This window comes from Pseudophryne corroboree, chromosome 5 (genome assembly GCF_028390025.1).
Source record: "Pseudophryne corroboree isolate aPseCor3 chromosome 5, aPseCor3.hap2, whole genome shotgun sequence".
In the NCBI taxonomy this organism is placed as follows: Eukaryota; Metazoa; Chordata; class Amphibia; order Anura; family Myobatrachidae; genus Pseudophryne; species Pseudophryne corroboree.
In genome coordinates, this window is record NC_086448.1 from 601,502,966 (window position 1) to 601,527,154 (window position 24,189).

The window sequence follows — 24,189 nt, forward strand, 5'->3', positions numbered from 1 at the left end:
TCCGGGCACAGATTATAACTGAGGTCTGGAGGAGGGGCATAGAGGGAGGACCCAGTGCACACCAGATAGTACTAAATCTTTCTTTAGAGTGCCCAGTCTCCTGCGGAGCCCGTCTATTCCCCATGGTCCTTACGGAGTCCCCAGCATCCACTAGGACGTTAGAGAAATAATATTAATTCTTAAAACAGCATTGTAGAGGTTGCTTTAATTCCTTTTTTACATTTAATCTATGCTTAAAATACAGCCGTACCTGTGCATCTGATGTTAAAGTCTCTTTGTGCTCTTCTTTAATATGCTTATCTGTATCCTGCTTACGGTCTGGTGCCTTTACATCGAAAGTAGCACATGCAAACTTCTGATCATCTGGTAAACACCCCAGGTCCTCTATGTTAAAGCAGAAAATATTGAACATACATGTTACATAGAACTGCAAACATTTACTATTTTAATATGTGCACAACAGGAATACTGCAAACAGACTTTTAAGCCAGTGGTAGTGAAAACAAGCCACACAATAACTAAGGTTTTAGATTTTTTGGGGTGTTTACCGATGCTGGACAATGGGATGTGATTGGTACTGAAAGGGGGCGTTTGGAGATTTCAGGCTGATTAAACTGCAGTCAATTAGAGTGAGTGATACCACTTTCAGACATACGACCTGGGAATTTCCCTGTTCAGACACAGGTTTTTGAACTCTGAAAAAACCTTGGGTTTTGTTTGAGACCCCCGTTCATACTATGGGGTGCATTCAATTTGTGTCGGATCCTCTCCGATGGAGAGGATCAGACACTGCACTATTCAATTTACGCCCGTTTGACAGGTTTAGCCCGTTTTCTACAATGACGATCCAACTTTTTTTTTTTCTTTTAAGTTGGATTGGCATGGTCGAAAACAGGCCAAAAACCTGTCAAAAATGCCCGAAAATCTGTCAAAATGTGGATCTGCACCTAATCCGCCGATCCATGTGTGTCGGAAAAATGGCACTTGACTTGAATAGGTCGAAACTAGATTTGACCTCAAGTCGGAAAGAGCAGCTTTTCCGACGTGACGACAATTTCTGAATAGACCCCTATGGGGGTTATGAATCAGCTTAGTTTTTATCGCCTAGGCGAAAAAACTGAGCTTTTCGCTATTTTTAGGGCGAATGGGGATTCGCCCTATACAACAGCAGGGCCAGATTTTCGCCTAGGCAAAAAATGCGGCAGGGGCGGAAAGCACATGGATTGGCGAATCCACGTGTTTGTGGTGTATTCAATAGGAGTCGTATCCATTCCGACATGCATTTGTCGGAATGGATCCGACATGCCCTATTCAATGAGAGGCCAAATCCGTTTGTCTGATTTGGCCGTTCCCTGTATCCTTACAGCAGCTGACAGCAGCTCCCCGTGTGTGATTTCACAGGGAGCCGTGGAAGGAGCCGTGCCTGCCGGTAAGTACTCTCTCCCTGCCTCGCCCCGTTGCAGTCTCACCTCAATCCGACTTTTTTAAAAGTCGAATTGAGGTCGTCGGAAACGGGGCCAAATCCTGTAGAATTTGGCCTTGTTTCCGACAGAAGCACGCGGATTGGCGGATCAGCACTTATTGAATAGGTTGGAACCCCTTCCGACCTAAATCAGATGGAAGATACAGTCTCTCACAAGACGGCAGTTTATACCCCTTTGCCGTCAAAAAACGCCATTTTCGCCGATTTTGAGGCATTTTTCATCAATGCCTTTTCACACAAAAAAAGATGATGAAAAGGAATTGGTGAAAATGCCTTCAAAACGGGTGGTCTTCACTTTGCTGGTGGCCGGGCTCCAGACGCCCAGCATACCTGCGCCGTAATCCCGACCGCCGGCATACCGACAGATCATCTCCCTCTTGGGGGTCCACGACCCCCCTGGAGGGAGAATAGTAACGTGGCCGCAGCGTGGTGAGCCCGCAAGGGACTCTTTTGCGCTCGCCCAGCTGTCGGTATGCCAGTGCCGGTATGCTGGTCGCCAGGATCCCGACCGCTGGCATACCATACTACACCCTTCAAAACAGCCCAAATTGAATACTCAGTGGGGCGAATTAATTAGCTCCAAAATGATCGGAGCTAATTGCTTGCCCCCCTAAACCTAAACCTGAGTCCTAGGAAATATCTGGGTAGACCCCTTTCAGGCCACGGGTACTCTAGGAGCATCTCCAGTAGATCCATGTACTAGGCCCTTCTTGGCCAATCCGGAGCAATAAGCATTGCTTGAACCTTTTCCCTTTTTATTCATTTGAGAATTCTTGGGATCAGTGGAAGAGGTGGGAACACGTAAACCATCTGGTAGACCCATGGAGTCACCAGAGCGTCCACCGCCACTGCTTGCGGGTCCCTTGACCTGGAACAATATCGCTTTAGCTTCTTGTTGAGATGAGAGGCCATCATGTCTATTTGTAGAATTCCCCACCGACGTGTTAAGGATTCGAACACCTGCGGGTGAATGCCCCACTCTCCCGGGTGGAGGTCGTGTCTGCTGAGGAAGTACGCTTCCCAGGTGTCTAATCCTGGTATGAAGATTGCCAACAGTGCCACCACGTGTCTTTCTGCCCAGAGGAGAATTCTTGTTACCTCTGACATTGCTGCTCTGCTCTTCGTTCCGACCTGGCGGTTTATGTACGCTGCTGCCGTCACATTGTCCGACTAGACCTGATTGGCTCGAACCTAAAGAAGAGAAAAGAGGCCTGCAGAAGGGTGTTGTATATGGCCCTGAGTTCCAGAATGTTGATTGGAAGGACAACTTCCTGACTTGACCATCTTCCTTGAAACTGCACCCTATGGGTGATTGCTCCCCAACCTCTGAGACTTGCGTCTGTGGTTAGCAGAATCCAATTCTGAATTCCGAACCTCCGACCCTCGACGAGGTAAGAATCTGTATCCACAACAAAAGGGAGATCCTGGCTTTTGGCGACAGATGGTTTCTCTGGTGCATGTGAAGATGCAATCCGGACCATTTGTCCAACAGATCGAGCTGAAAGGGTGTGAAACCCTCCGTACTGAAGTGCCTCATAAGGGGCCACTATTTTCCCCAGAAGGCGAATGCATAGATGCACGGATATCCGGGTTGGCTTCAGGACATCTTGAACCATTGACTGGATTACTAATGCCTTTTCCAACGGAAGGAACAGCTTCTGCGACTCAGTGTCCAGTATCATTCCCAGGAAAAGAAGCCTCTAAGTGAGATATCGGCTCTAAGCGAGATTTCGGAAGGTTCAGAATCCAACCATGTTCCTGGAGAAGTTTGGTTGAGACCAATGCTGTCCACCAACCTCTCCCTTGACGATGCCTTTATCAGAAGATCGTCCTAGTACGGAATTATGTTCACTCCCTGTTTTCTGAGGAGAAACATCACCTCTGCCATCACTTTGGTGAACACCCTCAGTGCCGTGGAGAGACCAAACGGCAGGGCCTGGAACTGGTAGTGATAGTCCTGCAGTGCAAACGTAGATCAGCCTGATGAGGCGGCCAGATTGGAATGTGAAGGTACGCATCCTTGATATCCAGAGTCACTAGGAATTCCCCCTCCTCCAGACCCGAGATCACCGCTCTCAGAGACTCCATCTTGAATTTGAACACTATTAAGAACGGGTTCAACGACTTGAGGTTCAGAATCTGTCGTACTGAACCAGCCGGTTTCGGTACTACAAACCAGTTGGAATAATATCACTTGTTTTTCAGATGAGATGGAGATGGAACTGGAACAATGACCAGAGTCTGTACCAGTTTTTGAAAGGCGTCCTGTAAAGTTATGCTTGCCTCTTGTGAAACTGGTAAGCCTGATTTGAAGAATCTGTGAGGTGGGAGATCCTGGAACTCCAATCTGTAACCCTGGAACATAAGATCTACGACCCAGGGATCCTGGCATGATGTAGTCCAGATGTGACTGAAGAATTTTAGTTGGGCTCCCACCTGCCAGTCCTCCAGGCCTCGCGGTCCACAGTCATGCTGAAGGTTTTGAGGAAGCAGTGCTTGAGCTCTGTTCCTGAGAACCAGCGGTTGCTGGTTTGTGTGGTTCACCTCTAGCGCCTCTGGTGGCTGTAGGAGCACCTCTGGTTTTGCCCTTAAACTTGGCCGTCCGAAAGGACTAACTTCGAAGCTGAGTAAGCCTTACTGGTTGGGGTAGCTGCGGAAGGAAGATATGTAGACTTACCCGTAGTGGCTTTTGAGATCCATTTGTCTAGTTCATCTCCAAATAAGGCCTCTCCTGTGAATGGTAGGCCTTCCACGCCTTTCCTGGAGTCCGCATAAGCAGTCAACTGGCGTAGCCATAAGCTTCTGTGTGCTGACACTGCCATAGCAGTGGTGTGTGCATTAAGCATACCTCTCTTTTATGGTTTCCACCATAAAGTTTGCAGAGTCCTGTATATGTTGCAGGAGTAAAACACTCTCCCCCCTTAGATAAGGAACCTAATTCCTCAATTAGGTTACCTGACCATTTAGCAATGGCTTTCGTAATCCACGCACATGCTATAGTGGACCACCCCAGAAGCTGTGTACAAGGATTTGAGTGTAGTCTCAATTTCACGATCAGCCGTGTCTTTCAGGGAGGCTGCACCTGGGACAGGCAATGCAATCTTTCGTGACAGACTGGACACTGATGCATCCACTATCGGTCGACTTTCCCAATTTTTTCTATCCTCAGGAGGAAAAGGAATAGATGAAAGTAACCTATTAGGGATTTGAAATTTCCTATCAGGATTAACTCACGTTTCTTCAAACAGGGTATTGAATTCCTTTGACACAGGAAAAGTGACTGAGGACTTCTTTTTTACATTAAAATAAGATTCCTCACACTCCTGACACCTTATCAGGAATTTGCAGAACATCTCTGATAAGCTCTATAAGAGCCTCTATTCCCTGTGACAGAGTAGCATCACCCCCCTCCAAATCCACCTCACCCTCCTCCATGTCTGACCCCTCAGCGTCAGACTGCAGGATATGGGCCAGAGTTAGTTTTTGTGGACAAATGGCAGGGGACTGAAACGCTTGTTTGGGGACTGAGTCTTTGTTCATAAACTCATCCACAGACTGTCTTAAGTATTGCGTCTCTTTCTCATTGCGGGACAATTTATTAGAAATCATTCCTTTAATGGAATCCAGCCACACTGGTTCAGGCCCACTATTCTAGGAAGGTGCACTGCACTGAGTACATACATCTGGGTAAGAGGAGCCCACAGAACACTCTGCCGTACATGAAACACACTCTGACTGACATATTGTAAATGTGACAGCACACACACACACACAGGAAAGGGTTAAAAGCACAATTAACCCACAAAGAGCCCTTCCAGGGAGAGACATATTTTGGAGCCAGCACACAGCGCCCTTATCGCTAATGCCAAGCTTAGCCGGGTCGCAGACCTAAGTATCCAGATTGGGGACTTAGTACACTAATAATCGCTGCCCCCCTGCTATGACCCCCTGGAACTGCTGAGGTAATCTGGAGTCACATCGGAGGAGCTGCGCGTCCCTGTAAGTCAGCGTCTGTGTCCACTGCAGAGGGAAAATGGTGCTGGTGAGCTGCTTGATCCGCTCATAGGGAAGCCCGGCCCACAAAATGGTGTGCGGTCTTCCAGCATTTTTTTTATACTGGCTGAGGTAATTTAGTGCTCAAAATGGAGTCACATCCATTTTAAGGCTTTGTTTGCCAGTGTGGGTACTGTGTACAGTGTACTTACCACAGTTGTGTACTGAGTCTGGAGACGCAGTCCGCACCGGTTAGAAGCCGTGCGTCTCCATACCCTCATGCTGCCATGACCCGCTAACCGGGACACCGGCTTAGTACTCACCACTCTTCTGGCTCTGTTAGGGGTGGCGGCGTGCTGCGGGAATGTAAGCTCGCCGTGGTGGGGCTTGCGAATAGTTCCCTCCGGAGCTAGTGTCCTGTCAGCGGGGAACGGGACCATTAACCATTCAAGAGGTCAGGCCGTTCACCCACCTAAGTCCCACGAAGCAGGCAGGCTGGTGCCATCCAGTCCTGCCTGAAAATAACAAACAGATTAAAAAAAAAGAAGAAACCTTTTCAGGATCTTCCATAAGCGTGACCGGCTCCTCCGGGCACATTTTCTAAACTGAGTCTGGTAGGAGGGGCATGGAGGGAGGAGCCAGCCCACACTATCAAATTCTTAAAGTGCCCATGACTTCTAGTGGACCAGTCTATACCCCATGTTACTAAATTGATTCCCAGTATCCTCTAGGACATAAGAGAAATGAAGTTAGCTATAGGGGTGCTTACTATTGGGAGTGAGAATTCATTCATTGGCAGATAATACTGTCCTAAGAAACAGAAGCCAGAACTAGCGTGTCCATCTACTATATGATCTAGCATGGAATTACATCATTAACACACACGCACTGTATACTTCTAAGCGTGTTCATATATAAATCATACCTTCAGGATTTTTAATATTTAGTATATACTCAACTGAAAACAAAAACAGCGATTGAGAGAAACATCTCAGAGAAAAACAAAAAAACATAATGAATTATGAGTTACAAGGCACCTCGCTCGATAATATACATGCCAGCAAAACCACTTAATCACCGGAGAATTTGTTAAAAGAAGAAAAAAAAAGTAGGGACAATTGAGAATCTACATCAGAAAGCAATAATTAATTTTGTATACTGAACAGTGTTTCAGCCCATGCTTGCCAACGTAAAAAGGTACAAAGTACAAAACAAACATACATCTGTAGCCCTAGCACAACAAAGAAAAAAACAAACTGCAGAGAAAACATTCCATACCTGGCGTTAAGGTGTTGTCACAAAACATTATGGTGTCATTACGTCCCGAGTTTTCAGAATTATCAGATTCTTTCAGTAATACAATAGGTTCTTGTTTCTCTGGTGAAATTATGTGATAGCCAAAAGAGGGCTGCATATACAAAAAAAAAAAGAAAAAGGAAAAGAATTAACACAAAATTTGCCTTTTAATAATTACATTTTGGATGGAGAGAGGTTTAATTTTGTTCTAAAACCGAATCAAACAAACTACTCAAGCATATTCACATGTAAAACGTGCATGTGACAAGTACGTAAACTATAATATGGAAGTGTATTTTGAGAGTGGTTATGTCACATCATTAAAAGATTGTTCTAACCATAAGCTATGGCTAAAGACATGGACATTAAAATCACAATTTCTATTAAAATTTACTTTAAAAAAATATATAAGGGGGTACAGAAACAAGATAGAGGAGAATTAAAGAGCACTGTAGACATAAGTATATACTAAACTTAAAACCCTATGGGGCAGCGAACACTTTTGTCTTGAGAACCCACTGCCGTAAAGTGTGGCGGCTGCCATGCAGATTCAACCGGGTGAAGGAATTCACCAGCAATTGAATTTATACTTTAATCTCAATAGTAAAAATGTAAATGCATAAGAAATGAAGTTGGCTATTGGGGTGCTTACTATTGGGAGCGAGAATTCGTTATGTGGCACATAACACTATCCTGAGAAACAGAGGCCACAACTTGCGTGTTCATCTACTATATGATCGAGCACGGAATTACATCATTAAAAGACACGCACTGTATACTTCTAAGCGTGTTCATATATAAATCATACCTTCAAGATTTTTAATACTGCATAGTATACAGGTTGAGTATCCCTTATCCAAAATGCTTGGGACCAGAGGTATTTTGGATATCGGATTTTTCCGTATTTTGGAATAATTGCATCCCATAATGAGATATCATGGTGATGGGACCTAAATCTAAGCACAGAATGCATTTATGTTACATGCACACCTTATACACACAGCCTGAAGTTAATTTTAGCCAATATTTTCAATAACTTTGTGCATTAAACAAAGTGTGTACACATTCATACAATTCATTGATGTTTCATATACACCTTATACACACAGCCTGAAGGTAATTTAATACAATATTCTTTATAACTTTGTGTATTAAACAAAGTTTGTGTACATTGAGCCATCAGAAAACAAAGATTTCACTATCTCACTCTCACTCAAAAAAGTCCGTATTTCGGAATATTCCGTATTTCGGAATATGTGGCTATGGGATACTCAACCTGTATACTCAAATGAAAACAAATAAACAGCGATTGAGAGAAACATCTCAGAGGGAACAAAAAAAACAATGAATTATGAGTTACAAGGTACCTCGCTCGATAATATACATGCCAGCAAAACCACTTTATCAATGGAGAATTAGTTGAAGAAAAAGTAGGGACAAATGAGAATCTACATCAGAAAGCTATAATTAATTTTGTATACTATCAATGAGAGAGAGAGAGAGAGAGAGAGAGAGAGAGAGAGAGAGAGAGAGAGAGAGAGAGAGAGAGAGAGAGAGAGAGAGAGAGAGAGAGAGAAGATTTACCGTGCCTCCAGAACTGGGCTACAGCTGCCATAAATATGACAGAGGAATTATCTGTAAAAAAATAGGGATTGTATCCGGGAATATATGCACGAGAGCCATTTATGGTGATAATGCCACTCTTGAGCCGAGAACTTACAAAATTAGACCTACTTCAAGGCAGAGAGGTAGGATATTAGGACTAACCCAAAAAACATGCAGGGAGAGGCCCACTTGACCACATTCTCACCAGTATATTCTTGACTGAGAAGGCTAGACTTGGTACAATCAGGGGTTAAATACACTTATATGCGATAGGACAGCTTCATATACATGCCAATATGAGAGATACATCTAGACATTTTATAGACTAAACAAACAGGTAGGAACATTCATCACGATCAACGCATATGTCCAAATCTCTCTCCCATTTGAGATGTGCCAGTCGATTATCCCACATTTCAACTGTCAATAGGGAATACCCCAGAATGATATACCACCTCTGCGATTGGCGGTGAAAACATGAGAAGAGATAAGGCGGGAACAGAGCAAGAATTTTCAGCCATAGGAGGAAAAGATCGAATCAAGGATCTGATCTGAATTTGTAAAAATCAGTGGAAGGAATACAATATCGGGACTGCAACTGAGCAAATGACAAATGTATTATCAGAGTACATATTCCATGGATATACCTTTAGCGTCCCATATATATATACAGTACATTCAAATGAGTATTAAGAAAGACTAAACCCAGTAATAAGTAGGTTAGCTAATTTGTCCCATACTTTTAGAATCACTAGTGTTGCCCTACACGTGGTTAAAAGGGAGGATTCTGGAGCATGGCGGAATCCAGATTAAACCACCCATAGTGGAAATTTGTCTAACATCTCATTTACTTTTATAACCTAAGGTTTGGCATTAGACTGTCCAGATCAATCACTAATTTCATTAATCAAACAGGAGAGGTTGTAGAGTTCTAAGCTTGGAAATGGCATAAACCCAGAAGATCTAGGCTTAACAAGATATTTCATAGCTAGCATAGATTTCATATTTTACCATATACACCAATTAATAATAGGGTAAAATGTGTAAGGGAGGAAGATTTCTTGGGCTAGATCGAAACAAGTATAAAGTTTAGGAAGAAAGGACATTTTAATGGCAGCCATTCTACCGATCAATGAAACCTTATGGTTCATTCAGTCTTTTGTATAAGTGGTTAATTGTTGTAGTAAAGGGCCATAATTGTAACTAAGGAGTGTCTCCTTTTTAGCCGTGAGATTCCTAAGAAACTTAGGGAATGAGATTGCCAGCTAAATTTACAGTACTGTGAAAAGTTTTAGGCAGGTGTGGAAAAATGCTGCAAAGTAAGAACGCTTTAAAAATAGAAGCGTTAGTTTATTTTTATCAACTAACAAAATGCAAATTGAATTAACAGAAGAGAAATCTAAATCATATCAATATTTGGTGTGAACTTCAAAACAGCACCAATTCTTCTAGGTGCACTTACACAGTTTTTGAAGGAACTCATCAGGAAGGTTATTCCAAACATCTTTGAAGACAAACCACAGGGATCCGGGCTTCTGGTCGACATACATTAAGTAAACAGTCACTAGATCGACCCCACATGGATGACAGACACAATGTCCATGTTTACCGACTTTTTCCTTCCTTGACTATCCATGTCGCAAATAATAACCTTCAGTAACCTTGTGGTGAACGGAATGAGACACCATGCCCGAAGCAAGGCGAGCAAAACGAGCCCGTGAGGGGACAAGTTTCAACAACTAGTTGTCCCAGACAAAACTATCCACACTAACTCCAAAAATGCAAAAATATACGTTATGGTAAGAACTAACCGTTGATAATGGTATTTCTCTTATGTCCACAGGTTCCACAGGATAACAATGGGATATGATGGAGTGATAGCGGATTGGCACCAAACGATCACAAGCATTCAGTCCTCCCAGGATGCAACGGGCCCGTCCATATATCCCCGCCGACTGGCTCAGGCAAATCAGTTGGATTCCAAAGCAATTAGGCAGGAGCATCATGTAGAGCCCTATTCAGGCGAGAACACACATGCACACCCTTCCGTACAAAGAAGAGGGTAAGCGAGTAGAAAGATCTCAAATCAGGTGCGTCAGGGTAGGATCCCTGTGGACGTAGGAGAAATACAGTTATCAACGGTAAGTTCTTACCGTAACGTATATTTCTCCGGAGTTCACAGGTTATCCACAGGATAACAATGGGATTTCCCAAAGCAATTTTTAGAGGTGGGGACGCTCCTGATTGGACAGGAGAACCTTACGCCCGAATTCAGCGTCATGAGAGGCAAAAGTATCCAAGGCATAATGTCTAATGAATGTGTTAATGGAAGATCATGTGGCTGCTTTACATATCTGTTCTGCTGAAGCACCATGTTGTGCTGCCCATGAAGGACCTACCTTATGTGTAGAGTGAGCAGAGACATTAGCCGGAACAGGGAGATCAGCTCGAGAACACGCTTCTGAAATAGTCATTCGAAGCCATCTTGCTAGCGTCTGTTTAGTAGCAGGCCATCCTCTCTTGTGAAATCTGTAGAGTATGAAAAGAGAATCTGTCTTTCTGATGGTACTGGTACGATCCACATAGATCCTTAATGCCTGGACTACGTCCAGCGACGCTTCTCCCGCAGAAAGTCCCGATACCTGACAAGCTGGGACTACAATTTCTTCATTAAAGGTGGAATTTAGGTACCACCTTAGGAAGATACCCAGACCTAGTTCTGAAAACTGCTTTATCTGGATAAAAAAAAAAAAAAAAAAATCAGAAAAGGAGGGATTTACATGACAGCGCTCCTAAATTTGACACTCTTCTAGCTGATGCCATAGTCAGTAGAAAGAGAACTTTAGCTGTAAACCATTTAAGATCCACTTTAAGTGGTTCAAACGGAGCAACTTGAAGAGCTTTGAGAACTAAACTGAAGTCCCAAGGCACTGTAGGAAGAACAAAAAGTGGTTGAATGCGCAGCATTACCTGGAAAAAAGTATGCACATCCTGTATATTGTCAATTTTCTTTTAGAACATACAGTTAATACTGATACTTGCACTCTTAAGGAAGCCACCTTCAAACCCTTATTCATTCCTGCTTGAAGGATATCCAAGACCCTGGAAACTTGGAAAGATTTTGGATCTATATTTCTTTCACTGCACCAGTGTCCACAAAGATCGCTCCGGGATCCTTTGTTCTTGACCCGTATGCTGGTATTTAGTTGTTCAGACGGGACGCCATGAGATCTATCTCTGGCAAACCCCACTTGCCTACCAGAGTCTGAAATACTTCCGGGGGTGTAGAGCCCATTCGCTTGCTTAAATGGTGTGTCAACTGAGAAAGTCCGCTTCCCAGTTTAGGAATCCCGGAACAAACACTGCGGACAATGCTGGAAGATGGAGTTGTCCCTGGAACCATAATTTTCCGTACACTGCTCCCCAGCCCTGAAGACTGGCATCTGTTGTCAGGACCTCCCAATCTGATATCCAAAAGGGTCTCCCCTTGTCTAGATGGGATGTCTGTAGCCACCAAAATTCTTATCCCCTGCTTGCGGAAAAAAGCTTCCATAACCACCATAATTTTGGTAAATAGGGGCTGTGGCTAACCCAAAGGGTAAAGCCTGGAACTGAAAATGCTGCTGGAGGATGGTGAACCTGAGATAACACTGATGAGACAGTGCTATCGGAACATGTAGGTAAGCATCCTGTATATCCAGGGATACCATATAATCCCCTGGTTCCATGGCCAAAACTATAGAGCGTAACGTCTCCATGTGGAACCGCAGTACCCAAATGTATTTGTTTAGCATTTTGAGATTGAGAATGGGCCGAAACAACCCACTTGGTTTCTGAACCAAAAACAGGTTGGAGTAAAAACCCTGTCCCCCGTTGTGCAGGGGGTACTGGAATAATTACTCCTGACTGAAGCAATTTCTGAACTGCTTCTTGCAGGGCTCTGGCCTTCGCCTCTACCCGAGATGGGCTGGTGCAGAAGAACATTCAAGGAAGCTGCTACTTGAAAGGGAAAACATAACCCAGAGATACCTCTTCTTGCACCCAGGCATCTGTTGTTGACTGCTGCCATAACTGTGCAAAATGAAGTACTCGGCCCCCTACCATGGGGTCCCCCAGGCGGAGGACCGCACCATCAGGCTAGGCTGATGGCTTATCTTCTGGTTTGGAAGCTGGCCCTCTGGTGGCACAATGCTTCTTTGCCTTACCCAACTTATTGTATTGGGGCTGCTTACGTTCACTTTTTCCTTTTGCTTTTCCTTGCGACCGAAATGGCCGAAAAACCGGACCATTAGGCCTGAGGTTATATGTGGCATGAAACCTGACTTTCTTGGATTCTGTTTCTGACTCCAGAATATCTGTCAATTCCTTACCAAATAGAATATTCCCAGCAAAATGCAAAGATTCCTACGAGCAGCTACTGTTAAGGCTGATGCTTTAGAAGCAATAGTACCCATATCTATTGCCGCTTCTTCCAAGAATACTGCAGTCTGTTTCATGTGAGCTATATGGGATTCTTGCTCCCTAGAAGGTGCTGAAAGCCCGTCTTCCGGTACCTCAGCCCATTCAACTACTGCTTTTGCCATCCAAGCTGAAGCTATAGCTGGCCTCATGACTGCCCCCGACAGATAAAATATGGTTTTAAAAACCCATCCACTTTCCTGTCTGTGACATCTAATGACGTTGACGGCAAAGGCAATATAGATTTTCGCACTAATCGAATGACATAAGTATCTACTTTAGGAGGCACTTCCCTTTTTTAAACAGTCCCCAGTTGGAAAAGAATAATTGGAATCCCATTTTCTGGGAAATCTGTATTTTTTTATTGGGTGTAGCCCAAGCTTCTCCTATGATTTCCATCAGCTGATCTGATACTGGAAACTCTATCCTAACTGTTTTGGGACGTTTAAACACAGGTGCCTTAGTTTCTAACACCGGCTCTGCTGAATCCTCTAAGGACAGGTTAGCCTTCATTGCTCTAATTCAGCTACATCCACTGAGCTGATACCTTCTACTTGTTCTTCGTATGCTGAAGCAGAGTAGATAGAGCTATCATCATGATCTGATGTATCATCCTATGTAGCCTGTGAATTTGATGATTTATTTACACTCTGTTTATCATCTTGTTTCTTTGGAGAAGCTGTTGGGGATATACCGTAGGAAGGGAACTGCATGTATGAGTTAATAATGTACCCTACTCCTGGTATTGAAGCTGTAGGACTTACCCGTTCAGCTATACTGGACAAGGTCTGTGCAAACATTGCCCAAGATGGATATACCTGACGCTGAACAGGGATCTGCCTTGTAATCTGCTGAAAAGCAAAACAATTTGCACATAAACCACCCTGTACCAAATCCTGAGAGGATAATACCATTTTGCAGGACAAACATGATGATATGAGTGTTGGTGTTACTGTCTGTGTAAGCTCTTCACTTTTGCCGCTCTTAGACATGATAAATAATCAGCACTTCCACAGTGTACTACACAATTTGTGACTGTAATCACTTTAACATTTAAAGTGATATCAATCTGACCCTACCCATGCACCAGCATTGAGGCTCAGAAGAAACCACTGACAAACATATATAAAGTCAGCAATCACACTAGCAATCAGTCACATGTTATATATTAGACATATGAGCATATTATCAACTACAAACACATTTCAAAGTATGTAGGAGTACATATTACTGGATTTTGTTCTATACAAATCTTAACGTATTCAGACGCAATGCGAAGAAAACCACAGTAATGTACACAGACTCATATGCAATGGGCACTAAACTTAACTATTCATACTAACCAATGTAGATAGAAATTTAGTGCTGTATAACCCGTACTCAGTAGAGTGGGATACAGGGAGACTCACCTCACTTCCAAGATCGATCAATACGTTAGCGAGTGGATCCAGACGCTACTAGTGTACCCTGTCGCTCCGGGAACTTTAGGTGAACACAGACGCACTGTGTACACGGACGCCTGTACTGCGACCGGGTCTACTCGCGGTAGCTTTTTAGTGAACACAGATGCAGCGGCCTATGCTGCGTCCGAGACCCCTCGTGGTAGGGTCTGAGATGGAAGTGAGGTAACAGTTCATGACGGGAGACCGACAGAAACTGGTCATGAACCGAGGGGAGGGGCGACAAGTGGAGCATCCGACTCCCCACCGCAGACATCAACCCTAGGGATCGCAGCCTCATACTATTCCTGGTGCCTTATGATCCCTAAGGCCTAGCGCTGGAGTACCCGTGGCGCTAGCTACTGTTTGGTAGGCTCCTCCCAAACTAGTGTGGCTGTGTCCGTATTCCCTTTCTAAGTGGAACTGATGCCTTACCTTCTTCCCGTGCTCCGGCCACAGCCTGGTAACGTCTGCTGAACCTGTTAGTATATCCGACACAGACGCCCACCAAGACAGTACTGTACCGTGGGTAAGCGTTGTTGCGTCCCGGCGGAGAGTTGTTGGAGCGACTCTTTCCAATATGCGTATAAGACGCTGTTAGGAAGTGTCACTCAAAAACATAGTAAGACTATAAAAAATAAAATAAGAAAGCTTAGGGCTGCCAAAAACAGCAGCCCTCCGACCATGGTCCGGCTCCTGCCGCACCAAACAAAAAACTGATTTGCCTGAGCAGTGGGCGGGGATATATGGACGGGCCCATTGCATCCTGGGAGGACTGAAAGCTTGTGATCGTTTGGTGCCAATCCGCTATCGCTCCATCATATCCCATTGTTATCCTGTGGATAACCTGTGGACCCAGCTGAAGAAAAAGGGTGTCGACTACATTTGTGTCGACCTTTGTAATGTCAACCTTTCATATGTAGTTTGTCCATGGCGAACCAGTGCCTGTAGACCATATGGGGTCGACCTAATGCATGTAGATCTTCTATTTCACACCCCTAACCCAAGATCTTCTGAGGATGTAGACTTGCTCAAATCCTTGTCTCTTCATATAATATCAGACAGATTCAATGTTAAGATCAGGGCACTGTGGGGGTCATATTGTTACGTCCATCACGACTCCTTGTCTTTTTTAAGCTAAACATAGCTCTTATTGACCATTGGCTATATATCTAGGGTTATTGTCCTGCTGCAGAATAAATTTGGAGCCAATCACGATGCCTCCCTGATGGTATTGCATGATAGATAAGTACCAGCCTGTATTTCTCAGCATTGAGGACACCATTAATCCTGTCCAAATTCCCAACTCCATTTGCCGAAATGCAGGCCCAAACTTGCAAGGAACTTCCACAATGCTTCACTGTTGACACTCATTGTACCGCTCTCCAGCCCTTCTGCGAACAAACTGCCTTCTGTTGGATCAAAATGTGATTTTTTTTTGCTTTATTAGTCCACAGCACCTGCTGCCATTTTTCTGCACCCTAATTCTTATGTTTTTTGTGCATAGTTGAGTTGTTTGGCCTTATCGCCATGTCAAAGGTATGTTTTTTTGGCCGCAATTATTCCATAAAGACCACTTCTGGACAGACTTCTAACAGTAGATAGGTGTACCAGGCTTCCACTGGTTTTTGCCAGTTCTGAGCTGGTGGCACTGCTGAACATCTTCCGATTTTGAAGGGAAGTAAACACGATGTATCTTTTATTTGATGCACTAAGTTTCCTTGGCAGACCACGGCGTCTACAGTCCTCAACGTTGCCCGTTTCTTTGTGCTTCAATGCTGAGAAATAGAGGCAGGTACTTATCCATCATGCAATACCATCAGGGAGGCGTCTGATTGGCTCCAAATTTATTCTGCAGCAGGATAAACGACCCCAAACATACACCCAATGTAATTAAGAACTATCTTTAGCGTAAAAAAGAACAAGGAGTGCTGGAAGTGACGATATGGCCCTCACAGAGCCCTTATCTCAACATCATTGAGTCTTGTGTGGGATTACATAAATAAAATGATTTGAGCAAGCCTACATCCACAAACGATCCAAATTTGTTCCCTCCCTGAGAAGTGATCTAAAAATTTTGAGGGAGTGTCGCTTATTATCTGGAGCTGGTCTCCCCATAACAAATCCACCCGATCTGGGTTGATCAAGCGTGGCAATAAGGGGTTTAGCAGAGTGACTACCATTTTGGCATACAGTTTAAGGTGGTATAAAAATGATTAGAGAAGCTCGGGACTGCCACGTTGAGCTGGAGATACATCTGGCGGATATGTCTAGACAAACAGACGCCATCTAATGGCAAACTCTACCGTGAACGCTTTAAGGTGCGTGAGGAATGGAATGTTCTAGCTTTGAAGGAGATTCACGGTGCTCATTTTACATTGAAGCAGCAATTTTTTTCCAAAATGTTTTTAATAGAGGTTTAACATTTTAATTACAATAGCAATATATAATGCAATCACATTATCAAGTAAATCCATGACATTCTAGACCAGAACAGTCTTTTACTGTCAACGTAAAAGTCACAGAAATATCAGTGTTTTGTATAATAGGTATACATATTTAAGCAGAAGAAAAATTATAAGCAGTCTTCCAAAAGGAGAAAATTAGGAAAGAAAGAAATGAAATAGAAGAGAAAGAAGAAAAGAGAAAAAAAGAGAAGGATCGCCTGCAGCCCAGTAATTCCCTGTATATAATACAGAGTATCAACTAAAGTGAATAGAAGGATCGGATAAAAATATTTTGGTCTCATACCACAAGGTCATTTTAAACAGTTATGAATTTGTCTTTTTGTTGAAATGTCTAAAGTGTCAATACAAGATTCCCAGACCTCAAAGAATTTCTCAATGCGTTGTTCTTTATGTAATGAGATCTCCATCCAATCCATCTTAAATACATTTAACTTTTTTCAAAACATGTGTAATGAAGGAGGGGTGTATCCATTGATGAAGGATACATTTTTTCATCACAGCCAAGAGTATCCGGAGTAATTTACGACATCTTGGTGATATTCTAAAGTTTGTTGTCGATATACCAAAAATGGCCCATTCTGGAGTTAGTGGTAAAAAATGTACTAATTCTAAAACTGCAAATAGTTTTACTTGAAGCAAGGATTTTTTAATATGAATGCAATCCTATAAACAGTGGTAAAGAGTAGCCTTAGGTCGGGCACATTTCAAACAAGTTGATGTAGAGGACATTCCTATAAGATGGCAATGGGAAGGTGACAAATAACCCCTATAAAAGATTTTGAAAAACATTTCTTGATACATAATAGATGATAAACGATTAGAATATAAAAGCGCTTTTAAAATGGTCAATTCACTGAGATTAGGAAAGTGTCTCTGCCACAGAGTTATACCAGTTTCATATTGTCCCTCATAATACGGGGTTCGCAATATTTTATAAAACAGAGATGGCTCCCCTAGTGTTAGGTGAGGATTGAAATGCCAAATCCAATCGGTTCACCCAGTCCACGGGAGAAAGATAAGATATCACCTTGGATACATAATGTTGAGACTGGAGAAAGGCTAGATTATGAATTTGTAAAAAGGAATATTGAGAGAGTGTGCCTGAGAAAAAGTAAGGGTACAATGTGCTTTTTGATTCGTAAATTGGCAGATAGTAATGAGACCCTTTGCTGCCCACATATTAAAAGAGGTAGAGGCCAGTCCATGTTGGAAATTTATATTACCCAATAAAGGAAGAAGAAGAAAAAGCAAAAAAAAAAAAAAGCATTCCGGTTGCAGACCGTGTGCCAAACTAACCATGCTGACTTTAATAGGGGGATTATCTAATATATCGGATGGGATTTTAATTTGATAAAATGTAAAAAACAAACCAGGTCCATATGAATGAGAAAGAACTTCTCAACTGCATAGTTGGAGTATAGTTCAGAGTGGGAGATCCAGTCTTTAATATGTCAACTAACAGTCACATAGTTTTTATAAGGTTTGCTCTTCCTAAATAAGATAATTACAAATGATGCCAAGTATCTAATTCCTTAAGAGCTGTATCTATTGTTTGTTTAATGTTTAGATTATATAAGACATGGATATTTTTAGGAAGACAAATTCCTAAATAGAAGATATCCGTAGTCGCCTATTTTAAATTACCCACATCCAACATAGGTCTACTAAGAGAGGGACTCAATGCCATTACCGTAGATTTGGAATGATTAATAGAGAAACCAGACATTTCACCAAAGTCTTCCAATTTGGAAATAAGAGGTGATAAACAAGTGCATGGATTGGAGATAAAAAGGAAGATGATCATCAGCAAAGGCTGCTATCTTGACTTCTGTATTACCATAAAATAAACCTTGGAAAAGGGACCAAGATTGTAGAACAAGGGGTCCAAAGCAAGATTAAAAAGTAAAGGGGACAATGGGAATCCCTGTCGAGTCCCTAGGAACATTTGAATAGGATCACCCAAAAGCACGTTGATTAATAATTTTGTATGGGGTGAATTATAAAAATATTTGATATTAATGAAGGAAGAACCAAACCATCTCCTTTGTAATACAGTATATAAATGGGGTACAAAATTTTATCACATGCCTTCTCAGCATCTAAACTTAACAGTATATTAGAAGAGTGTCTTTGGGTTGCTGAGGAATATAAAACTGCTACCGCTAATCAAACATTGCGAACTATATGAATCCCATAGGTAAAACACGACTGATGCGAAGTTAAAAGAGAAGGGAGAATTATTTGCAGACGAGTGTGTAAAATTTGGGTCAAAAATGTATAATCCTGGTTTAGGAGTGTAAAGGGCCTGTAAGAGGTAACCAAACCTGGGTTTTTGTCAGGTTTTAGTAGCAAAATCGTATATGCATCATTAAATGTAGGATATCAAATGGCACCCTCTTGAATTTGTCTAAAAACATGGGTGAGAGATGGAATGATGCCATCTTTTAGTATCTTATAATTCCTATTAAGTCCATCATGACCCAGCGACTTATTAAGAAACAAATAAACAGCAAGTTTCACATCATCTTCCATTATTTCACTGGAGAGAAATTCCCTCTGGTTTCCCGTCCAGTTTCGGTACTACAAACAAGTTGGAAAAATACCACTTGTTTTGCAGATGAGGTGGAACTGGAACAATGACCTGAGTTAGTAGCAGTTTTTGAATGGCATCCTGTAAGGTTAATACAGTACTCACCTCTTGTGAAGCTGGAAAGCCTGATTTGAAGAATCTGTGAGGTGGGAGATCCTGAAACTCCAGTCTGTAGCCCTGTGAAATTAGATCTATGACTCAGGGATCCCAGCACGAACCTGTCCAGATGTGACTGAAAAATTTTAGTCGGACTCCCACCCGCCAGTCTTCCAGGCATCGCGGTCCATCATGATGCTGAAGGCTTTGTGGAAGCAGAGCTTGAGCTCTGTTCCTGAGAACCGGCAGTTGCTGGTTTGCATGGTTTACCTCTAGTGCCTCTGGTGGCTGTAGAAGAACCTCTGGTTTTGCCCTTAAACTTGACAGTCCGAAAGGACTGTAAATTAGGTCCTGAGAAGAGGAACACTGTGCCTTGCATGAAACACACTCTTTGCCTGACAGACTAACAGTGAAAACACACACACAGGAAGAGGTTAAATGCACAATTAACCCACAAAGAGCCCTTCCAGGGAGACACAGATAGAGTATGGAGCAAGAACACGGCGCCCTTACCGATAATGACAAGCTTAGCCAGGTCGCAGACCAAGTACCTAGATTAGGGACTCAGTACACTAATAATCTCTCCCCCACCTGCTATGACCCCTGGTACTGCCGAGGTAATCTGGAATTCTCCGGAGGAGCTGCGCGTCCCTGTCAGTCAGTGTCTGTGTTCACTGCTGCGGGAAAATGGCGCTGGTGAGCTGCTGGATCCGCTCATAGTGAAGCCCCGCCCCACCAAAGGCGCGCGGTCTTCCTGCTCTTTTTTAAACTGGCGGAGGTAATTTTGTGCCTAAAATGGAGTCAGCCCCCTTTTAAGTTTGTATTGCCAGTCTGGGTACTGCGTACACATATAGTGTACTGAGACTCCATTCGCCCCCTCAGAAGCTGTGTGTCTGCACTGTGTACATAGTCTGGAGACCCAGCCACCCTACGTAGAAGCAGTGCGTCTCCGTACCCTCATGCCGCCATAATGGCCGGTGACCCGCTAACTGGGACGCGGCTTAGTACTCGCCACTCTTCTTTCTTCTGGCCCTGTTAGGGGTGGCGGCGTGCTGCAGGAATGTACGCTCGCAGTGGCGGGGCTTGCGAATAGTTCCCTCAGGAGCTAGTGTCCTGTCAGCGGGGAACGGGACCATTAACCCTTCAAGAGGTTGGGCCATTCTCCCCCCAAGTCCCACGAAGCAGGCAGGCTGGTGCCAATCAGTCCTGCCTAAAGATAACAAACCGATAAAATAAATGCAGAAAACTCTTCAGGAGCTTCCAGCGACGTGACCGGCTTCTCCGGGCACATTTTCTAAACTGAGTCTGGTAGGAGAGTCATAGAGGGAGGAGCCAGCGCACACTATCAAATTCTTAAAGTGCCCAGGGCTCCTAGTGGACCAGTCTATAGCCCATGGTAATAAATGGATTCCCAGAATCCCCAAGGACGTAAGAGAAACCTGGTTCTGTCGATCTGCTATATTGCTTGAATAATGTTTTTGTTTCAAGCTTCAGGATTTATTTAGAAATAACTATATCTGTAATCAACATTATTAATCATACGGTTTCACAAAAATCTCCAGAAAGGAGCCTTTACACCCAAGCACTCCTTGTGTTTTAAAGGGTGATGTGAAAAAAACCCCAGACTAAACAAAATTAGGCGTCAAGACAAAAGGTTTTACAGTACATATCAGCTCAACAAACTACAGTATATGCCAACTGCTCTAGTATTTACCCTTTTCACATCTTGTCCTCCACCAAGACACCCTAGGGCTTCTGATCTTTGACCAAAAAACTCCCCTAAGGAGAGGCGCAAGTAGCTTGCCTCTTCTTGGCATAAATCAGACAGCGGAGATGATTTCAGCAAAACGTTATTGACTGGCAGTTTCCATGATGTGTCACCCATGTTAAGAGAGATGTTTTCTAAATCCATCTTTTCACCCTAGCAATAAAAAAACAAAAACACCACAAATAAGTTAATTAAGCTTAAGTACCAGTCTCTTAAATTGGATTACGTCAGTAAATATTAAACCAATGCAATAACCCAAGTTGTACTTTAGCTCAAAATTACTTTAAAGATGTTTTAGACCTTGTTACATGTGTACAGTATATGAGCATGCTGCCAGGCGTGGGAAGCGGCCCTATACACCCTCTACTAAATTGCATTGTTAGTGTTGCACCACATAATACCAACAATTACTGGTTTTGCAACCTCCAGGGGTACCATAACACTTATATTCTAACTTATTTTTAACAGAATTGTTAAATAAAGATTTGACAACCTTTTGCATCACTACACTAACATTGATAAGATCATGATTAAGTAGCTATGATGTCCTTTACATTTAACCAGTAGCCATTCACTCTAAATACACATTTTAATAATTTGTATCCAACATTAACCATGTTATACAATCATTTTTAGATTTATATATAGGTTTTACAAAGTAGAAGCAATATATATTTCTTCAAATTCCTGTTGGGCCCAGACAGCATAAAATCGTCTCACTATATACCTCATCTATGAAAGACTCTTTAATGCCAAAACGCTCACTGAGCAAAGAACTTCTCGACTGCATGTTAGTTATATTCCCCAGACCTAAGTAAACATATGCAGGTCTTCTTGACCCAGTACTTTTGAGGATACAACACAAGAGAATAAAATCTCTCAACTTTTCAGGAGTGCAGGACTTCGAATTTGAGCATCTCAGGATTAGTATTAAATGTTCCTATATATACACACCATTCTTTTCATAAAGTTATCTTCTCATGTGTATTTAATGTATAAATATCTTGGAAGAAGACAGTACTGTAGAAACTGTAAATTATGTACTTGCAATTCTTAATGTTATGGCTTACCAAACACTGTACTAACATTTCTTATTCTACATTAAATACATGCAATTATGATGGTGCCTGTGCAATACGGGAAATCCCAGATTTACCCCATGTTCTGAGAAGCAGAAATACCACAATGCTTGTGCACAAGGCAATTAGCCAATTAAGGACTATTACTAGACAGATAAGACCTTGTAGTAACACAAGAGTACGTAACACTGTGCCCTATTTGAAACGAAGGACAGAAGGAGGATATGCCAAATATGGACAATGCTGCACAAGTTACTGAATGGGATGAGAAACCATTTATGTCATGATCAAGGACATTCCCGAACACCCCTGAAATTCAGCTCCTAGAAGTGAAATAAGGAGTGGCCAAAAGAGCCAATTAGTGATATTTAGAGTTTTCAATGTAGTGCCTTATTTTAATATATTCACAATGTCATATTCTCTCCTTCTGTAATATGCGAGATTAAAACAGTTTTTGATCCAATGCCCAATCATTCTTAACTGAAGCTTGTCCTAGCATGCTAAGGTCTTCGCATGCAGAACTAAAAAAACCTTGTTATTCTTTAGAACATACTGTGTTTATTTCTCACGTGTTATGAATTAGGTGAAATTAATTGGTAATAGTCTGAAGCAACAAGAGAATGTGATGTTGTTGTATTTACATAATAATTTAGGAAGACTGTCATGGGCAGTGAGAGCCAGGCGCCACTGGACACAAACACAATGTCAACATCAGTAATTAACCTGTATAGGGAGGGAATGACTACTATATCACAAACACTCCACTGACAGACCTTGCCTGAATCAAGGCAGGGATGTGAGGGAGTCAAATTCACAATGTGATATGAATCCTCCATATCAAAACCAATCCTCCAGATTGAAAAATCTGTGCTAATTGCTGGTAAAATCTGTTCTCATTGCTGGTAGAGGTAGTAAGGTAAGATTAAGAGGCTGGCTGCTTTTTAAAACTGCCGTATTTCCTGAGGGAATTTAATCTCACTAGGAATGTGTCGTACTCGTAGCAGAAAATGTGAAACTGTAAGCAAAATTAAAGTACAAGATAATTTGTTCCCCAGGCAGAGCTTAAAAACAGTGGAGGAAAATTATAAATTTTTAAAATATTTACTGAAAATTCACAGTCTGACGCTTTTTGGAGATAAAACCCGAAGACTTTGCGAAGTCTTAATTTGATTATTCTTTTGCAAGGAGCCATCTCCTATATAATAGCCCAGATCTGTCACTCTGTGACTGTGTGGATAACACTGGGCGTGGCTAGAAGCTCTCATTGGGTTAGCAGTAGGTCTATCACACCCAGTCAACAGCTGTTTGGGCGAAAAACGCCCTCCCACACATTACATCCAATGGGAGGCTATGCCCTTTGGATGCTGTGTGTTCCCAGAGCAGTATTAACAATGGGGCCGATGGAGCTGCAGCTCAAGGTCCACACCCCAAAATAGGCTCACTGCATCTGCAGATAGCCTCCCAACAAATTACACATACAAATTGGTACAAATTCAGAAAGGGGGTGTGGCCATAGGTACACCCCTTTTCCTGTACATTCAATGGAAGTTTGGAGAGCCAAAAATCGGTAGACAATATAAAAAAAAAAAACCTGCCAAAAAGGTACAGTTGGAGAGTGTCACTGCATCTGCAGAAAGTCTCTGCGCTGTCGACAGGTAAAAAATAAATAAATAAGATTTTAAACCTACCGGTAAATCTTTTTCTCCTAGTCCGTAGAGGATGCTGGGGACTCCGTAAGGACCATGGGGTATGGACGGGCTCCGCAGGAGACATGGGCACCTAAAAGAACTTTCTAGTATGGTGTGCACTGGCTCCTCCCTCTATGCCCCTCCTCCAGACCTCAGTTAGAGAAACTGTGCCCAGAGGAGACGGACAGTACGAGGAAAGGATTTTTGTTAATCTAAGGGCAAGATT

At 42.7% G+C, this 24,189-nt stretch overlaps 1 protein-coding gene across 3 annotated transcripts in view; it reads right to left on the reverse strand.

Moving 5' to 3' along the window:
* Positions 1 to 24,189, reverse strand: part of CEP192 (centrosomal protein 192) — a 639,877-nt gene that overhangs the window by 252,416 nt on the left and 363,272 nt on the right. For all 3 annotated transcript variants that reach the window (XM_063923418.1, XM_063923417.1, XM_063923415.1), the window contains 3 exons: positions 21,143 to 21,349; positions 6,755 to 6,884; positions 251 to 384 (listed from right to left, as the gene is read on the reverse strand). In XM_063923418.1, coding sequence (XP_063779488.1) covers positions 251 to 384; positions 6,755 to 6,884; positions 21,143 to 21,349 — 471 coding nt within the window. The remainder of the gene's footprint in view (positions 1 to 250; positions 385 to 6,754; positions 6,885 to 21,142; positions 21,350 to 24,189) is intronic.